The sequence below is a fragment of the Bradysia coprophila genome, unplaced genomic scaffold, assembly GCF_014529535.1.
Source record: "Bradysia coprophila strain Holo2 unplaced genomic scaffold, BU_Bcop_v1 contig_648, whole genome shotgun sequence".
Lineage (NCBI taxonomy): Eukaryota > Metazoa > Arthropoda > Insecta > Diptera > Sciaridae > Bradysia > Bradysia coprophila.
The window spans coordinates 1943-17477 of record NW_023503887.1 but is presented as its reverse complement, the minus strand read 5'-3'; the positions used below and the strand labels follow the sequence as shown (position 1 = coordinate 17477).

The window sequence follows — 15535 nt, the reverse complement described above, 5'->3', positions numbered from 1 at the left end:
AGCTCGGATGCAACGTCTACCAAGCCTTGATCGATCGCTAAATGTAACGGAGACCTTCCGAACCGATCCGTTGAGTTCAGAAATATTTCTTATCGAATTTCTCAGGCTCGAATTGAGTTCTGTCATCCAGTAATATTGCCAGATGCAAGGGCAGTCCACGACTTAACATCAGATCGAAGAACATCGAAACGTTCGGCGAAATATCGAGCAAGGTCTGGAAAATGCCGGGCTTCGGAAATTTTTCGCACCGTTCGGCCAACACTTCGGCTATGAAATATTCCGTGAAACTAAAATGAACAAAATGCAGTCCTTCAAAATTGGCTCGGACCGACTGCAATAGGCCGACCCTGATAAGTTCTTCGTGGGGAAAGAGATTTTTCACTTTCTCGTCCAGTATTCCCAAATGGTCGACGGAATAAAATTGAGGAAATTGCCGCAATGCCACATTGCGAAGCGCGTCCCTTAACAGCGGACAGACTATTTCGTATAGTTTGGCTGTTCCCACATTGCTCGTGGATGCCCTATTCTTGTCTTCCTTGTAACGCCGAACTTTTAAGTCTATAAAATCGTCGTAGAGATTGACAATATTGTAGTGACCGCTGCACAACCGCACACTACCCATGTCCAATGTGTCGTGGAACAATCGGAAGTCAGTTTTGAAAATTTCTGCAATGAATGATAGCAGCAGCGGAACGCTAGAAATTTTCGTACTCTGCTTCTGACTAAAAATATTCGTGAACAGAGTGTTAATGAATAGATCGAATGAATCTTCGGTGAAAGATGAATTGGTGGCGAGACCATCCAGCCACTTCATCTTCAAATAAATTTTTTGCTCTGCAACGGTCAACGGTTGAAAATAGAAAGCGTCCTCTTGGAGATGGCTTCGCAACGAGTCGCACAGATGCAGTCTTGTCGCAACGATTAGCTTCTTAGACGGCTGCTCTAAAGCAAAGTTCAACAATCCAATCGACATATCACTGAATGTAGGACTGATCTCGTCCAGTCCATCCAGAATCAGCACAACTTCATCATCGTTGTACTTCTTGCAAAACACAATTCGTTCATAATCTTCCGTTAGGTGATCCGTGGCTAATTCTATCAGAAGGGTCTCATAGTCAACAGTGTCCCCATCGGATGCTTCCTTTAAAATGTCCGTGTAATCGTTCAAATTGATTTTCGTTATCCACAGATGAGGTTCGTCGGCTTTTGTCCGATATGCCAGTTCATTCAGATATGTTGACTTTCCCATGCCCGCCTCTCCCACTAACAAAATATTGTCATTCTTGAATTTCGAAAAATCAGCAATGGTCCGAGGAAAAAACTCCTGCGTTGTGAACATTCTATATTTCTCGTGATCATCCAGTCCATTCGAAATCATTTCTTCAACTAAAAACTTTGCATCGTGACTCAATTGTTTAACACGCACCATCGCCAGCCCGTTGTTACGTTCGCGAAAGTCGTCCATGCCATCTGATTTGATGAAGAAAAATCTGTCCATGAACGAGTCGTCATTCAGTCGTTGCTTCAATTTCTGGTTCAATACTCTCACCACCAATTCACTCATGACCCGGCCATGCACAGCAACAAGAATTTCTGGTACCTTAGCCACACGGTCAATGAGTTCCGATTCCGTAAAGGCTACGGACCTATACAATGTTCTCGGAATGAAATCCGGCATTCGAACCATCCATTCATTATTGCAGTCGATGGAGATTTCCTCATTTTCAAATAGTTGCGTGAACAGAGTGTCCGTTACGAGGCGCACGTCTTCTTTAACGACACTGCGAATATTTGTGCGCACACCTTGGAACGATAGTTCTCTATTCAGAAAGGAGTCCTGGGACTTGTCGCACAATTGTTGAAATTTTGTTGCATCCGGTACGGTTAATTTGATAAACAATTGCGTAAATGAATTATCCTCTTGGGCGACCAAAATTAGTTTGTTGGCGATACGATTTAGCATCTGAAAAGCTTGCTCGTGCTGAGCAGGAGAATACTTTTGGTTGTCGGAATCGCACTCAAGAATTAGGAAATTTTCACTGTTGCCATTCAAAACTGCTGACGCAAATAAAGTTTCCAGTTTGAGCAGCGTGTCTAACGTGACTACAATGTAATTTCTAATGCCATTGTGTTGCAGAACTTGAACAACTTTCGCTGTTCCAAATCTCGCATTGGGACTAGACTCTAGAAACAAAACTTTTACTGTGGAGCCAGTCCTGGCGAAGTCTTTCAGAGACTGATTGATGTCATCGAATTTGAATTGTATTTCAGACACATCGGCTACAATGTCCCTCGTTATACCCGAGACGACTAGTTCGGATAGTTTTGTCTCTATGCTTTCCATGAGATTGTTCGCCTCACTTTCTGATATGAATGTACCCTCACTGTGCTTGATTTTATTGGTATGTTTGAGCCAGTTGAGCAGTTCCGTTAGTAGGCCGGAATAAATGAGGCTAGGGTCTAAGAGACTGATATTCTCGCCTAACTCCTTCCTAATCACAATATCTAAATCTTGTTCATTGGGCAGATTGGTAATAATGAAGAATCGGTCGAAAAATTCCGCCACTAAAACTGGCAGTGACATTGTTGAGTGGGAATTTCTTGTGAATCGTGTTGGAATCAAATCCACCCGTCCACGACAATTTCTGTTGCCGTACAATTGACCAAAAATTAGATTTATCTTTCGTTAATGTGCGCGACTTATCTTTCGTTAGAATTTGCATTGCTTTTCGTTCAAAAATTTGCCGAAACTCCCTAACATCTGGCAACTTGTCGTTACAGAAGTCGTCCGTTAGCGTTTGACTGGATCTGTCGATTATCCTCTCGGCGAAGAAGACACCGCTGTACATTTTCATCAAATCGTTTTTCACGTTCAACTTTTCCTTGTTACAAAATGTCTCCGCAAACATTTTCGCTATTTTATGAAGGTCGGACGTTTCTAAGAGTTCCGTGTACATTGTGCATGACGGAGCTAAATTGAGCTGATATTTCAATGTTTCCGAATTTTCAATGAAAAAAACTTTGTCGTCTTTCAAGTCGACCGGCTGGGCAGTTAGACCATTCCGTTTCAAATCATCGATATCCAAACCGATGTTCGTACAAAGTGTGAAATCTTTGATCACATCGTCTGCGAAGAGCTGATTCTCTTTAATTTTGCAGAATGAGTAGAAATACTTCAACAAACCGAACTCACCATCCGTTTGAGACTTGAGATCCGTGTAGTGGATTTGCTTGGCATCTTCGTGCTTGTGTTTAGCCTGCACGAAGCGACAAACATATTTCTGAAGTGCCGGATCGAATTGCTGCAACACTACGTCATCGAATTTTTCGGCTGCGTCCATTTCGGTGGCCAGTCGAAATTTGGAGCCCGTTAGCAATGCTCGTTTCATGAATAGCAGCAACAATTTCAGTTGAAACGTCACTCCGTGAAGTGTTAATTTCAAACCGGAAGCGGAGTACGTATCGGCATCTGGAGATGTCAAGTGGAATTTGTTGCGCTTATCGGGGATTGGATTGTCGTTTTTCGGCTGTGAGTCCCTTTTGCGACTGGGACCAGCTACTGGATTGTTGGACATCTGGATATTTCTCTCTCTCTCTCTGAATTTGACTTTTCTTTACTTTCGGCTTAATGAATAAACTTTGACCAGCAGCGAATGGTCACTTTGTGGCTAAATAACTTGACTGAAAGCTATGCGATTGAGTAAGTCACACACAGCACCGTATCTACGACACCGTTGTAATCTTACTGATAAACGGTGTATATCAGATTGTCAATGAAATTTGTGGGCTTAATTAAGCCGATCACTGCGCTTCGGCTGTGAGCTTATCATAGTTGATAAGATTTGAGAACAGATGTTTTGGCCTTAAATGCCCAACAATATAGCTAACGCTACAAGCGACATTAACAATCAAATCGTGTGACAAAAAGCATTCAGCACTGAGTTACATAAATTAATATTTTGCATCAACGCTGCGAAAAGTGATTTTTTTCTTCAATTGCTCAGTTCACAACTTTCAAAAAACTATTACCGAAATCATGGGAACAATTGCTGTCACCCTTTATCATTTCAATGGTCTTCCAGTCTCTGTTATTTTCGGCTTAAGTAGCTAATAGAAAGGGCAGCGCCGGGTTTTTTTACGTTACGATTTAGCAACGGACTAAATGCAACAGTAGAACTCAACCACAGCGCGAGGCTATTAGACTAAAAAATTTGAAAAAATCTTTAAGACTCGAAAAATCAAATTAACACAGCTGAAATGCCTACAAATTTAAGGTACTAAAAGGGTTGCGTAATGCCTACAAATCCAAGAAGCTGAAATGCTTATAAATTTAAGCAACTTTAAGCTGAAATGCCTACAAATAAACTCTTAAGAATTCACAGTCAAAACGTTTAAATAAAAATTTCTACAAAAAGTGAAACAGGTAAAAAAGAATTCACAGGTAAAATGTCTGCAAATTCAAAGGCAAAATATCTACAAATTCAAAGGCAAAATGTCCACAAACCCAAAGGCAGAATTTCTACAAATCGACAGAGCCAACAGTTAAAATTCTTATAAATTCAAAAACCAACAGAGCAAGAAAGCTCTTCCCTTACCCTCATGGATCACGTAAAGTGAAAGTAATGAAGCCAAGACCTCGGCCAAGACGCTGTTTCGACCTCGGGATTCAGTGGCGGTCTGAGGCTAGCGTGATCCAGCCATCATCAGTTGTTTCCACTGACGGGTTTGACGATCTACAGATAGTTTCTCGTCCTATACTTCTAACGGTCGATTTAATTTTTTAATTTAATTTCCCCTAAATTTCCCCTTACTGTGCCACTATTGCTTCATTTACTACTTTGATGATGTGGTCGACTATCTGTCACTGTTGTCCTTATGTGGAATGTAAGTGTCACTCTGTTGTTTCATTGTAAATTGTGTAATTGTTCGGGAGATAGTCAGAATTCATCCAGTTCTCAATTTATCGCTTTGATGTTCCAACCAGTGAAGAATGAGTGACCAAGCAATTAGAACAATGGAAAGTGGGAGGGGTGGATACTGGTTACGAAGGAAGTAATAGATCAGTGTCAAATAACTGTTCTTCTCTCAAAATAGTGTCAAATGAGTTATCAATTTCACAAAGCTAACCTCAAACAATGACAGCTCCATATAAATTTTTGTAACATTTTGGTTAGCTTTGTGAAAATGACAGCTCATTTGACATCTCAAACGACATTGACAATGATCTATTGCTTCCGAATCGTCTTTATATCGATTTTATATCGATGTTTGAAATTTTCAAAGTAAATTTTGACCAATTTCCTGGGGTTGACCAGTATCCAATTAGTGTTTTTTTACCTTATTCCATTACTATAAACACCCATTCAACACTTTGGCCGAAATATTACCGTGCACATAAAAGGCTTTTTTTTACCAAACGCCCCTTGTCTAAGAGGGAAGCATAGGACCAACGGTTGCTAGGAATCTCGCGCCGGGGCATTCACAATGATTCATATTTTGACACATTTTGTATAAGGAAGATGTCACTTTGTGAATTATTGTGAATGACGCGGCGCGAGATTCCTTAACACCGGACCAACATGATTAAAAGTACATTTTATGGATGGATCTAAAGAAAAAAGTTTAAAATAAAATAAAAAACATTTGACGCGACAATTTAATCGAACTGCTAGTGATATTATAATGCTGTCGAAGTATTTACATCAATCCTGATTTTTTACTCCAATTTTTGCATCAATGGGGGACTGAAGTTTCAATAATTTCGATAGACAACATTATTCTAAGCAAAAAATTATTCTACACTATCGTAAAATTATAAACATTTATATTTTTAATTAATTGTTTTCTGATTTTCAAAGATCAGTCAAACATAAAAAAGACTATACGTCTCTATATGCCTCTCTTTTCTTCTCATGTCATTTTTTCTTAATTCTCTCACGAAAAAGGTATGCTTTTGGGTTGAATTTGGGTCGTAGTCGTAATTGAAATATAAATTAAAAGTAAAAAACTTGAAATTTCGGCAATAGTGTAGAACAATTTTTTGTTTACAATAACATTCTTAATCTAAATACAAAAAATGTCAAAAGTTCAATGTCCCATTCAAATTTATAAAAGACTCAAACCTAGAACAGGAATTAGGTCGTTGCACTCGATAATGTTCATGTCTATCATCAACTTGATCCAAACTTACGAAACCGATAATCTATAACCTCAACGGTTGGTAGACATCAAAATTTGCTTTGCGAGGATAACGCTGACAATGAGAGGAAATCAGAGATAAAATTTTCTCTCTTGCAGGGGTAGCTGTCAAAAATTTGTTATTTGACTTTGCAGAAAGTTTCGTTTGGAAGAGAAATTATTGCTGTATTATAGTGGAATTTCGCGCCCATACATTTTTCAATGGCTAACTTGATTTAGAGAATTTTTACGAGTACCTGGCGATAAATTGGCGGTAGATTCAGTTGAGTATCAGGCACATAAATTTTGGAGATGCGAATTTTATTCTAACACCCTAGAGCTTTGTATCAGGGATACCGGTATCCTTTGAAAGTGTGGATTTTCCTTTTACAAAACGTTAGGATACCGGTATACCAACTGAGATACACGTATTTTGTATCAAGGATCCCGGTATCCCGACATAGAACGTGTGGATTTTCCTTTTACAAAACGTTAGGATACCGGTATCCCAACTGAGATACACATATTTTGCATCAAGGATACCGGTATCCTTACTCAGAAAAAGTGGATTTTCCTTTTACAAAATGTTAGGATGCCTGCATCGCAACTGAGACGTTGCGAGATTCCTACCAGCAAGAAATTCCTTATGGGCGCGAAATTACACTAATAAAGTAGGAATTTCGCGTGGCGCGAGATTCTTACTTTAATAGTGTAATTTTGCGCCCATACGGCGCGAAATTACTACTAGCCCATTGAATATAATTCAACTCAAATAAATTGACCGAAAGAACGTTTGAGGTGAGTTTGCACAGAAATTCACTTCCGAAATTCAACTCAAAGTTGTGTTTGCCACTCTTTGGACCAATCACTTCAGTGAAGGTCTTTTACTCGTATTTGGCCATTTAAAGTGGGTTTACCTCTTTTTTCCGCTAATCATCCAAACAATCTCGGCAAGTCTACCGATGAATAGGTTCGAATCTGTCCAGTTCACAAGTAGAAGAAGAATGTTCAACTGACTTGCACGTCCGGTCCGTAATTTTGATAGTTTGATTTGGGCTTATTAAATTCAACGTATTACGAGAAACACGACAGACTTAAATAAACCAGGCATGATTGGTTCGTTTTTGAAACGTCAAATAATGGACCTACTGTACTGTATAAAAATGAACTCAAATGAACAAAATGACATAAATTGAATTCATTCAATTCGCAAAATATAGGACATCTAGATAATTCAGGTCCCTAGTCAAATCAAGCACTCCTCTGCCTGGCTTACTTTACCTCTGCCGCGCGAGAACGATTTTTTTTGATTTTTCTTTATGATTGCAACAATATACTTATGAAGCGCGCATAGATCTTATATTTAAATACAAAAAACAAAAGAAGAGGAGAAACTCTAAAACGCCATTTTTTCTGCTATAATAGAAACAAAAAAGTTTATAGAAAACAGCTAACCAATTTTACCAATTTTGAAATGTCACAAAAAGGACGAAAATTATGGAAAAGAGAAGAAGAAGAAGAAAACACTCAAAACCAAGCAAGACACAATGTAACTTAAGTTCAAAGTTCGTTTACACGATTAAAAACAAAGAACAATTTTTTTGTTTAGAATATTAAACGAGAGAAATTAAGAGAGGAAAATGGAAAAATAAAAATTTTCAAATGAAAAATTTAGCTAGCCGTAGAATTTAAGCATACAATTTACAAAAAAAAAGTACAATTTTCGCCACACACATCCCTTTTTTTAACGTTACATTTATAACTTATTGTACATTTTGAATGACGTTGGAGGGACACACAGAGACAGAGATTTATTTTTCAATTGAATTTGACGGAAATCTTTTTTCTATTTTCTTCATTTTGTGTCGCATTTTTGTCCGGTAAAATTTTTACAAAAGAACGAAAGAAAAAGGAGCAAAAAAACTCTTGAAATCATAGAGATGAGAATTGCATTGAATGACTAATTCAGAAACAAATTGTAATTGACTAAATGTATTTGAAAATTATAATCCTAAATAAAAATTGAAAATAAAATGCTTAAATTGAAGACAAACCGAGTTGCCATTGTTCTTTTCTAATTTAAAATGTCGTGGACACTGAGCGGAGTATTTTTTTAAAAGAATGTCGGCCGGGCAATTACAGTTTTCCGGATGAGCGAGAATATGTTTTCATCCGTTCGGCGTGAATAACCTTACTTTCTCCACTCCGATGAGAAGATGACGTTTTGTTGACAGTTCAGGTAAGAAATTTTTTATTTTCTCAACTCTTGTTTTTGAACGAAATGACTATTTGCACCTATCTAGTCATGTAGACTAGGGACAGAAAAATGAAAAGTAGAGTTTTTGAGTTTTTTCGCCCCTTAGCTTACATTTTTCAACCTTCGTCACCAGTACGCAGCATATAAAACTTAATACGTAACTCTTTCGGCCTCCTCAATCGATACATAAATAACTATTGTTGAGCCGAGTCGTAGTCAATAAACACACGAAATCGCGACTAGTCATGTAATAGTACAGTTACTATGCCAGTGAAGGAATTTGATATTTCGTATCCAAATGAGTAAAAGAATCCGAGCCCTTTAGCCCGAAGTACATTTACTCATCGTGATATCAAATTGCTTCACTGGTATAGTGCGGCGGTTTGCTTTACGAGCGAGGCGAATACTTTTTCCTAGTGAGGCACATTGCCTTCCTAGTAAAGTAAAATATTATTTGAGTCCCAAATTTACACCTCAAAGGTACATTCGACGTGACGCTATTGTCGTTACGCTTCGGATGCAGAGGAGGCGCTAGAGGTTCACCGAAATAGTCAAATTTTTACCAATTGTTTCGACTGGTCAAATCTCAGTGTGAGCTTTAAACCCAATAAGGCCCTAATTGCCCCGAAGGAACATACAATTACTTTTCTAACCTTTGATGGAGAAAAATGACTACTTCAGCCTATCAATGCTATTACCTTTCTATCGACAACCGACACGGCCATGTAGTTTTAAATTAAGTGGCTCACTGCAGATGTATCATGGAGGTTGCAAAAATGATTCTGAAATTTCCGTCTTACCTTCATGTCCGACTTGTCACAAGTTCTATCAACGCACTTCAAGCAAAAGTAATCATAGTCGACAGCTGTCAAGTAGAGTACTATTTTGTATGGAATGGTTTTTACAGACACACCGTCTAGTTGCAGCATCCTATTTATAGTACCACTCATGCTTGAAGTGCGCTGGTTCTGTTCAGATATCTCAACAGATTTCTATTGGATTAGTGACTGCCAATCAGTCACGATAAAACGCTTTAGTTGAGAAACGGAGGTAGAGACTTACCATGCGCTTAATTTATGAACATGGTGATGCCATGTAAGACTGCCAGACAATGTAGCGAAGCATGTGAAATAAACTGAGAATTGACATCATCGATTAGGCCAAGGAGAATTCACTAAAAGGATCGAATACGAAAGTTTCCGCCATTGTAGTGCGTCTGCTCATTAGCTGTTGATTCCAGCCCCTTCGAATCACCCAGAAACAGGAATCGAAATTAAAGACCCCGACACTCAGAGGAGAAACAAAAAAAACTTTTTTTTTATTTTCTATGGCACAGTGGTCTCGTTAAAGTATACAACAATCGCGTCTCGGTGGCTGAGGAGCTGGTCTCCTGTTGGGCTGAGCTGGCGGAACTGGTTGCCTTAATGGTACCGCCCGTCTAACGGGCTCATCTTGCATTAAGCGCTCTAATCGTATCTCCTCCATTAGCTGTTGAATGTGGAATGGTACAGCAGGACGTACTCGCTGCTGGCGAACGTTTATTTCGGGTAATTTAACTTGAAGATCCACCAAGTCGACACGAATGAGCGCCAGAACTTGTTCTTTGGTCGCAGTATCACCCAGTTTATCATTGAAGTACGACTGAATTCTATCCGTTCTGACAGCCGCATGGATTCTACTTAGTTCTGCGGAACGAAGAAAATAGTTTCCTGTCGCAGGATTCCGTTGGCATCGCACAACATGCTCTGAGATTATGCCGTCGGTGTGTTCAAGACATAGGCCGCAAAATTCCCGTCGACACGAGTAACACGACACAGCGGCACAACCGTCGAAGTCGAAAAATGCCACCTTGCAATGGGGACAACTGAGCGTCAAGATTTCTTCTTGGATTTTCCGTACATGTCGCATGACAGCATCCGATGTTTCAGCGACAGGTCCATCGTGTGCATCGGCAGTAGCCTCCGGCACGGTCATCTTCAGGTCGATAAGATCTGGTCGGATCTTTTCGATAATTTGTCTGTGAACAGTGGAGTTGAGTCGGTGTTGCGACAAATAGTCGCGCAGCTTTCGGTTCCTCATATCCAAATGAACTGCTTGGAGGTCCCGTTGCGAGACGTAATAATCTGTGCCGGGATTTTTCGGGCAAGATCGAACATGACTGTGTGCGTCGCTTCCACAATTGGCCAAACATAAGCCACAAAATCCTGCCTTGCAAGTGCTGCATGTAACTGCAACACATCCATCAAACTCGTAGAACGCCGTATTGCATTTCGGACAGCTGAGATTGAGCACAGTTTCCTGTATAGCGCGAACATGCTTGTGAACCAAATTGGACACTCCGTTCTGGATGTTTTCGCATGAATCGTCGTCGTGACTTCGGACCGGTTTTTCCATCTTCTCCGAACAGGCTATGCAGTAGGTGTTTATGCAGTTGTCGCAAAATAGAAAATCGCCACCGTGGGTGCCTGGGCAACAAAATAGAGAAATTTTCGCTTGAGATTCAGGACTTAACGTCAACACAAGAATGTCGAGAACCAATGTCGGTCACTGCGACAAAAGTTTTTTTTTTAAATCAAAATTTGACTCACCCGCAGTTCTCGATTCGTAGTTCAAAAGTTGATGGCATCCCGGCTGCGGACATTGGCGAATATCATGGCTGTGACTCTGTTGAAACGACTTCACGGCCAATTCCAACACTTTCTCCAATGACTTTGTCGGCGCCAATTTCTTGATATCATGCAGGGCAACGAACTGATCACATACCGGACACTTGATGGGGAACGGTGGCGGTTGCATATTCACCATTGGTTCGATACAATCGCTGCAGAATATGTGGCTGCAAACGCTCAGCATAATGAACGCACTTTCCGGTGCTTCGAAGCACAGACCACACTCTCGGCTTTTGTCCAACTTAAACCGGTTCGCTTTCGTGCGATCCCAACTGTATTTCTGCTGAGCGAAAAATGTGCACATTGCGTCGACGGACCGTTGTGATCCGGAAATGTAGATTCGATTGCCGTGGAAGCGGTGAAAGTCAATCTTCTCCTCTCTGCATTTGTTGGTAATGATTCGGCCCTCTTTGCCGTTTATCCGAACCGTTCGTTTCAGCCAAATTTCCTTATCCAACACATCCAGCGCATGGAGACGGTTAGCCAACCTCTCGATTTCCTTGCAACTTTTATCTTTCACCTCCGCATCGCCGTACACCCATATGATTTGAGTGTCGTCGCTGACGTTGACATAAGTATTCTTCGCAAATTTCATCATTTCCAAGCGTCCCGTCCCCGTAAACAGCACATCCGAATGCGGGCAATCGAATTTCGTCGGTCGTACCAGTTCGTCGAATTGAGCTTCAATCCAGCCCAACAACGAGTGCTTGCTGGTGTTGAATTTCAGGATGACCGTTTTGGTATTGTCCTGAACGGGCGTCGTGCTGCAAGTGAAGCGTTTCGTGCGTGCTTCCTTCTGCAATGCTTCGATTTGGGGTTGCAAAAAGGTGTACAGTCCGATCTGAATGGACATCGTGTGAGTATATTCGATGTCCAAACGATGTGGCCCGAGCGATGGATCCGTTATCATCGAGTCGTATTTAGCCTTTGCATAATTGTACGCCTGTTTCGCAGTGGAATTGCTAGTGAAAAACACACAAATTCCGGCAACGCCAGTATTTCGCTTAAAGAAGTCACTGGTCTTGGTGGCTGTGTCCATGAAACGGTTGAGGTGTTTCAGTTTGATTGACTTTTCGTCGGGTGTTAAACCGTTTCCACTATCTGGCGCAGTGAAGTTCTCGTACTCGACAATGACGTCTTTCAGATCATATGCAGCCAAAGTGCTGGTTAGTTCTGCTTTGTCGACGCGCAGCTGTAAACCGACGAGTGTCACTTTGTAATTAAGCTTCCGTCTGTCCGGCATACCAGCAATCGCAGCTAGATCAAACCGGAACGCACATCCTTGTCGCTTCACGTAGGTCAGTGGCGGTCGTGGTCCCTGTGACTTCAATTGGGAATTTCGTTGCTTGCTCCGTTGCGTTTCTCCGGCCACGTGAACGACAGTGTTCGGGTAGATGTGCTGGACATTGTCCAGGAATCGATTAGCGTCGTCTGCTTCATTGAAGAAAATGTGCGCGACACCCTTCGAGCGAGCAGTTGGCCAAGTCAATTTCAATCGACAGTTCAGTCCATGCCGAATGCCATTAGTGCTGCCGAAACTGGGAGACACCGAAAATTCACCAGCCTTACAAAAGCGATCGTAGGACGCTTGGGCGTCTTTCTTCGATTTGAATTTGGCAACGGCGGTGTACGTTTTGCCATAATCGGTGTAATCCAGCGAGGCGAGCCGTTCGCCGTTGATGGTAAGGAAGTATTTCAGTGTCGCTTTGTCGAACTGCTCCGCGTTCACATCTTTGACGTAGAAAGTGGAAAATTCCTTTTCGAATAGAATTTCGTGCACTTCGTATCCCTCGCCAATCACAAACTCGCGTTTCACCGATGTAACTGTCGTCCGTGACCTGATTCCTGATCTCCATGAGAGCATCGTCGATTTTCGATCGAATCTGTCGCTCGACCATCAAAGATCTGACTGGTGCACAGTACAAATGCATTACGCCCGTATCGGCATCGCCCGTTACTAGACAGCCCAGTTCCTTCTCCAATGCATCGACATTGCAAAAATTTCGCCCGACAATCATCCGGAACGACACTTGCGATATCGACATTTCGATTAAGTGCGTCGGCAGATCTTCGGTTTTCTTCAGGCACGTCATGTAGAAGCCGTTATGCGTGTCTTTAAGCCAGTTCTCATCCATAACGCTGGCCACCGGGAAAATTGTGCTCGGCAGACGAACCGATTTTGTCGTAAACGATCCATTTGGGCGGTGGTGCTTCGATGTCGAGAAGATTTAACGATGAACGGAAATCCAGACGGCCAGTCACTCCCGACTCAGCCGAAAAGTATTCGACCGGAGCCCGGTGGTTTTTGGAGTAAAAGACCCGCGCACATTGGATGAAGAATCCGGAACACATTAACTCCTGAACGTCCGAATTGCTGGCCAACTGGTTTTGGTTACTCGATTTCGACCAAATTTTCGTCCGCTTCAGTCGGTTCATCAGTTCAACTTTCGTGTCCACTGCCATGAACATTGATTTAGCATTCAACGAATTGTCGTTACACCATACAGACGCCGGTTTTCTGACGGCTGTACCTTCGCTGTCGTTTGACTTTTTCATCGGTCGTCCGTTGTATATGCTGTTGAATTCCTCGAATATCCGGTACATCGTGACAATGTCACCTTCAGGCATTGCGAATTTCTTCCTCATCTGAAGGGCTTTGGCCTTGGTTTCGGCATCGTTTCCGTTCCAGAAGAACATGCTCGAAACACTCAAAATTGCCGCAACATTGCACGCCGCCTCACCCAGTCCCCTCACGCAGCCATCGTACACAATTTTCATTATTTTCGGATCCTGTTGGCACTTTGCGATCAAATTTCCCCAATTCCGTCGGCTTACGTTGCAGGTCGACGGCTCCGAGAATGATCAGCTCTTTTTCGGCATTCACAATTGCTTCCGTTGACGGCGGACTGATCCAATCGAACTTCTGCGGATCCAGCGACAATTCCAGTAGAGTGAGCACTGCCAATGATATCGGCCGACAGAGCACTTCCGGTGCTGCATTGATGTTCATACTTTCGAATTCATCCTGACTGTAAAGCCTATAACACACACCGCGTTGGGTACGACCACATCGTCCAGATCGTTGAATTGCCGACGATTTCGAAATTGCATTTATCTTTAGCGACGAGATGTTGCGCTCGGAATCGAAAACAATTTCCTTTCTGATGCCCGAGTCCACCACATACACAACGCCATCGATCGTGATGGACGTTTCGGCCAATGTCGGTGGCAAAGATAATTTTCCGCTCCTTGGCCACATCCAGTTTCTCGAACACTTCGGCCTGTTTGTCGGGATCCTGTTTTCCGTACAGCATGAACACTACAGCATCCAGCCGATCCGACTTCCTTGCGGAGACTTTTTTCAACTCCTTCTCGAAGATCGCCTTGGCATTCGTTATGTCTTCGAGGCCTGGCAGAAAACAGAGTATGTCGCCGGGCGCTGATCTACAATTCAAATGGATTTGAAGTGCACATTCGGACACGGCCCTTTGAATATTCGATTCGTCGGCTGCTGGCTGATAGATAATGTCAACCGGAAACGTTCGTCCCTCGATTTGAACGGTTGGTGCGTTGTAGAAAAATTGCGCGAACAGCGTCAAGTCAATGGTAGCTGATGTTATGATCACAAGGGTGTCTTTCCAACGCGGGATCGGGCTTCCTAAATGTAATCAACAATCAGAACAGTCACACCCATGTCATTATCATACTCTCACCTGAACGAGCCGAGCAGTAGGTCACATGTGATCGCCTTCTCAGGTGCGCCTCGTCAACAATTATGCAGCCGACATCTTTAAACGACTCCATACTGCCGTCCATTATTCGCTCCAACATAATTCCTTCCGTTACGAACTCGATGCGACATCCTCGGTTCGGACGCTTATCACCGCCAACCTGATAACCAATGTACGACGACCAAACTATTCCGTACGATTCCACCCGAATACTCGAACGCTACACGACGTGCCAACGATATGGCCGGCCAATTTGCGAGGCTGCGTACAAATGATCTTTTCCCGTAAAATCTGGGATGATCGGCAACGTACTGCGGAATTTGCGTACTCTTACCACTGCCCGTCTCACCCTTGAACGATCAAAAACCGGTCGCCACTGCCGAAGTATTTCTCCATGTCCAATCGCTTAGAGAAAGCGCCAAGCCGACATTTCAGGCCGATAAAATTTCGCGATAGAATCTGGTTCCGCAGTTCGGTGGGACGGTACGACAATTCACGACATGCTCTCGACTTCACCGAATCGTAAATGGACACATGCGATTCCATTTCCACCAAATTGTCGCGCAGTATTCGGATGCTGGCTTCGTGTTTCTCGTAGTTGGTGCTGTAGTCTTCCGACAAAATGATTTGCGATATTCGGTCGTTGATGCCATCGATAATGTGGCGATGCTGAACGATTGCCATAGCCTCATCGCTATTCC

At 42.3% G+C, this 15535-nt stretch overlaps 3 protein-coding genes across 6 annotated transcripts; all 3 read right to left on the bottom strand.

Annotated features, from left to right (window-relative positions):
- Window positions 1-7: 7 nt before the first annotated feature.
- Window positions 8-3931, bottom strand: LOC119083436. 4 transcript variants are annotated; one of them, XR_005088859.1, is made up of 4 exons: window positions 3639-3931; window positions 3194-3575; window positions 1550-3127; window positions 1346-1490 (listed from the first exon to the last, which is right to left on the bottom strand). XR_005088859.1 is itself a non-coding variant. In XM_037193161.1 (3 exons), exon 3 carries the CDS (start codon window positions 2582-2584, stop codon window positions 77-79), a length of 2508 nt encoding a protein of 835 aa, XP_037049056.1. In that variant the 5' UTR covers window positions 2585-3137; window positions 3194-3575; window positions 3639-3676; the 3' UTR covers window positions 8-76. The 4 variants fall into 4 exon arrangements, 3 of the variants coding, with proteins under 3 accessions (XP_037049056.1, XP_037049055.1, XP_037049054.1); XM_037193161.1 differs by having other exon boundaries at window positions 8-3137; window positions 3639-3676; XM_037193160.1 differs by having other exon boundaries at window positions 8-3127; window positions 3639-3676.
- A 5792-nt stretch (window positions 3932-9723) lies between these two features.
- On the bottom strand, window positions 9724-12976 carry LOC119083434. The gene is made up of 2 exons (XM_037193157.1): window positions 11023-12976; window positions 9724-10899 (listed from the first exon to the last, which is right to left on the bottom strand). Exons 1-2 carry the CDS (start codon window positions 12965-12967, stop codon window positions 9779-9781), a joined length of 3066 nt encoding a protein of 1021 aa, XP_037049052.1. The 5' UTR covers window positions 12968-12976; the 3' UTR covers window positions 9724-9778.
- Window positions 12977-13840: 864 nt separating this feature from the next.
- Window positions 13841-14919, bottom strand: LOC119083435 (putative pre-mRNA-splicing factor ATP-dependent RNA helicase PRP1). The gene is made up of 3 exons (XM_037193158.1): window positions 14817-14919; window positions 14289-14761; window positions 13841-14218 (listed from the first exon to the last, which is right to left on the bottom strand). Exons 1-3 carry the CDS (start codon window positions 14917-14919, stop codon window positions 13841-13843), a joined length of 954 nt encoding a protein of 317 aa, XP_037049053.1.
- Between the last annotated feature and the right edge of the window lie 616 nt (window positions 14920-15535).

Coding starts and splice junctions, on each gene's coding strand:
- LOC119083435 (XM_037193158.1), bottom strand. CDS start 14,919: ATGGACGGCAGTATGGAGTCGTTTAAAGATGTCGGCTGCATAATTGTT. Junction 14,762..14,816: donor CTACTGCTCGGCTCGTTCAG/GTGAGAGTATGA, acceptor GATTACATTTAG/GAAGCCCGATCCCGCGTTGG. Junction 14,219..14,288: donor ATCACGATCGATGGCGTTGT/GTATGTGGTGGA, acceptor TCGTCGCTAAAG/ATAAATGCAATTTCGAAATC.
- LOC119083436 (XM_037193159.1), bottom strand. CDS start 2,584: ATGTCACTGCCAGTTTTAGTGGCGGAATTTTTCGACCGATTCTTCATT.
- LOC119083434 (XM_037193157.1), bottom strand. CDS start 12,967: ATGCTCTCATGGAGATCAGGAATCAGGTCACGGACGACAGTTACATCG. Junction 10,900..11,022: donor CTACGAATCGAGAACTGCGG/GTGAGTCAAATT, acceptor TTTGTTGCCCAG/GCACCCACGGTGGCGATTTT.